The following is a 1,506-nucleotide window of genomic DNA, read 5'->3' as shown; positions in this document are numbered from 1 at the left end:
GCTCGCGGACAGGCTACTAGGCCGGTCTGATGATGCCACCGAACTCGGCAATGTCCGTAGGCAGAGCGAGCATGAGATGAAGCGATGCCTCAACTGGTGGGATCTCACCTGGTTTGGCTTCGGCTCTGTCATTGGTGCAGGCATCTTCGTCCTCACCGGTCAAGAAGCCCATGATCACGCAGGACCTGCCATTGTTCTCTCTTATGTTGCCTCTGGCATCTCTGCCATGCTTTCTGTCTTTTGTTACACTGAGTTTGCTGTTGAAATACCAGTTGCAGGTGGCTCCTTCGCTTATTTGCGCGTGGAGCTGGGCGACTTTGCAGCATTCATAGCGGCGGCAAACTTGATTCTTGAAAGCATTATTGGTACAGCTGCAGTAGCGAGGTCATGGACTTCGTACCTAGCAACCCTCCTAAATCGAACCCCAAATTCATTAGGAATCAGGTACGAGTAGGGTAGGCTTATATGGTACATCAGGGAACGTGGTATGCTTTAGGTTAGGTTCTTAAATGCTAACTAATATTAGTGATGGTAAAATAAAAGAATCACGTTGTCATTAAGATACGCATACTTTATTTACTTAATTGCTCATGTTTTTCTTTTGTTGTTTATTCTTTTAAGAGTTTTTTTTTATTTTTCAAAATATTAACTAGTTTGAATCCAAATCGGGTAGCTGTAGTACGTGAATATGGTTGTGTTCTACGTGAATCTGGGACAATTAAACCCAGATCATGGTTCAATGTAGCATATATACCACGTTACTGACTTCTATGGTAAAAATTTTCGGCAAGCCTCCAGTAAACAAGAAAAATCTATGAACTTGCAAGAAACGAATCCTTCAGAAGTCGTGTCGTAACAAATCTTTCCCAATCATTTAGAAAGCATAGGCAGCTGGGTTCTATTTAACTCTAGTTTTGTCAAACAAAATCCAATCAATGTAATTTGGCACTTCTGCTATCTCTAACAAACTTCCAAAATCATTATTGGACTCCCTACTTTTATGAACTTAGATAGTAACCACAGATTTAATTCTTTGATTTCTCAGAGAGATTATCTTCTTTGTTTATAGACAAAATGACCAATTGTCCCCCTTGAAGTACTTAACCCCCAACTGAACGCCCAAACGTACCAATTACCCATTATTTCCCTTACACTATGTGTATGGGCTCAAATGTGGGTCATTTTGTGAGTTCATGGTCAAAAAATTATCAGATTAAAAACGTGACGGTGTTCTTGTTCTTTCATTTCTCAAGGCAAATAACTTGATACTTTAGGGAGAAAGTTAGGAAATCAGTAATATTTAAAAGGGGAGTTGGTCATCTCGTCCTCTTTTTATATAATGTTCCGCCCAAACTAAAGTGTAGCATCAGAGAATGGAAAAAGAATACACAAAGGAGATTCAACCGAGAAGCTATTGGAGATGGAGTAGGAAGGATCTCTTCCCTGAGGAATCATTTCAAAGCTGGGCAGCCTATCGATCGGCACTTCGCCAGACGCATCATCGGC

At 40.9% G+C, this 1,506-nt stretch overlaps 1 protein-coding gene and 1 long non-coding RNA gene across 5 annotated transcripts in view; one reads left to right on the top strand and one right to left on the bottom strand.

Annotated features, from left to right (window-relative positions):
* Positions 1–1,506, bottom strand: part of LOC109828803 — a 36,315-nt gene that overhangs the window by 31,532 nt on the left and 3,277 nt on the right. The window lies entirely within an intron of this gene.
* LOC109828800 (cationic amino acid transporter 5) overlaps positions 10–1,506 on the top strand; it is a 3,319-nt gene continuing 1,822 nt past the window's right edge. The window contains exon 1 of one of the 2 annotated variants that reach the window (XM_020395745.1): positions 10–423. In XM_020395745.1, coding sequence (XP_020251334.1) covers positions 77–423 — 347 coding nt within the window. In that variant the 5' untranslated portion in view covers positions 10–76. Of the gene's footprint in view, positions 424–1,172 lie in introns of those variants that run through there. The other variant, XM_020395744.1, reaches the window with a different exon arrangement.

This window comes from Asparagus officinalis, chromosome 1 (genome assembly GCF_001876935.1).
Source record: "Asparagus officinalis chromosome 1, Aspof.V1, whole genome shotgun sequence".
Lineage (NCBI taxonomy): Eukaryota > Viridiplantae > Streptophyta > Magnoliopsida > Asparagales > Asparagaceae > Asparagus > Asparagus officinalis.
This window is presented reverse-complemented; position numbering and strand designations above follow the sequence as displayed.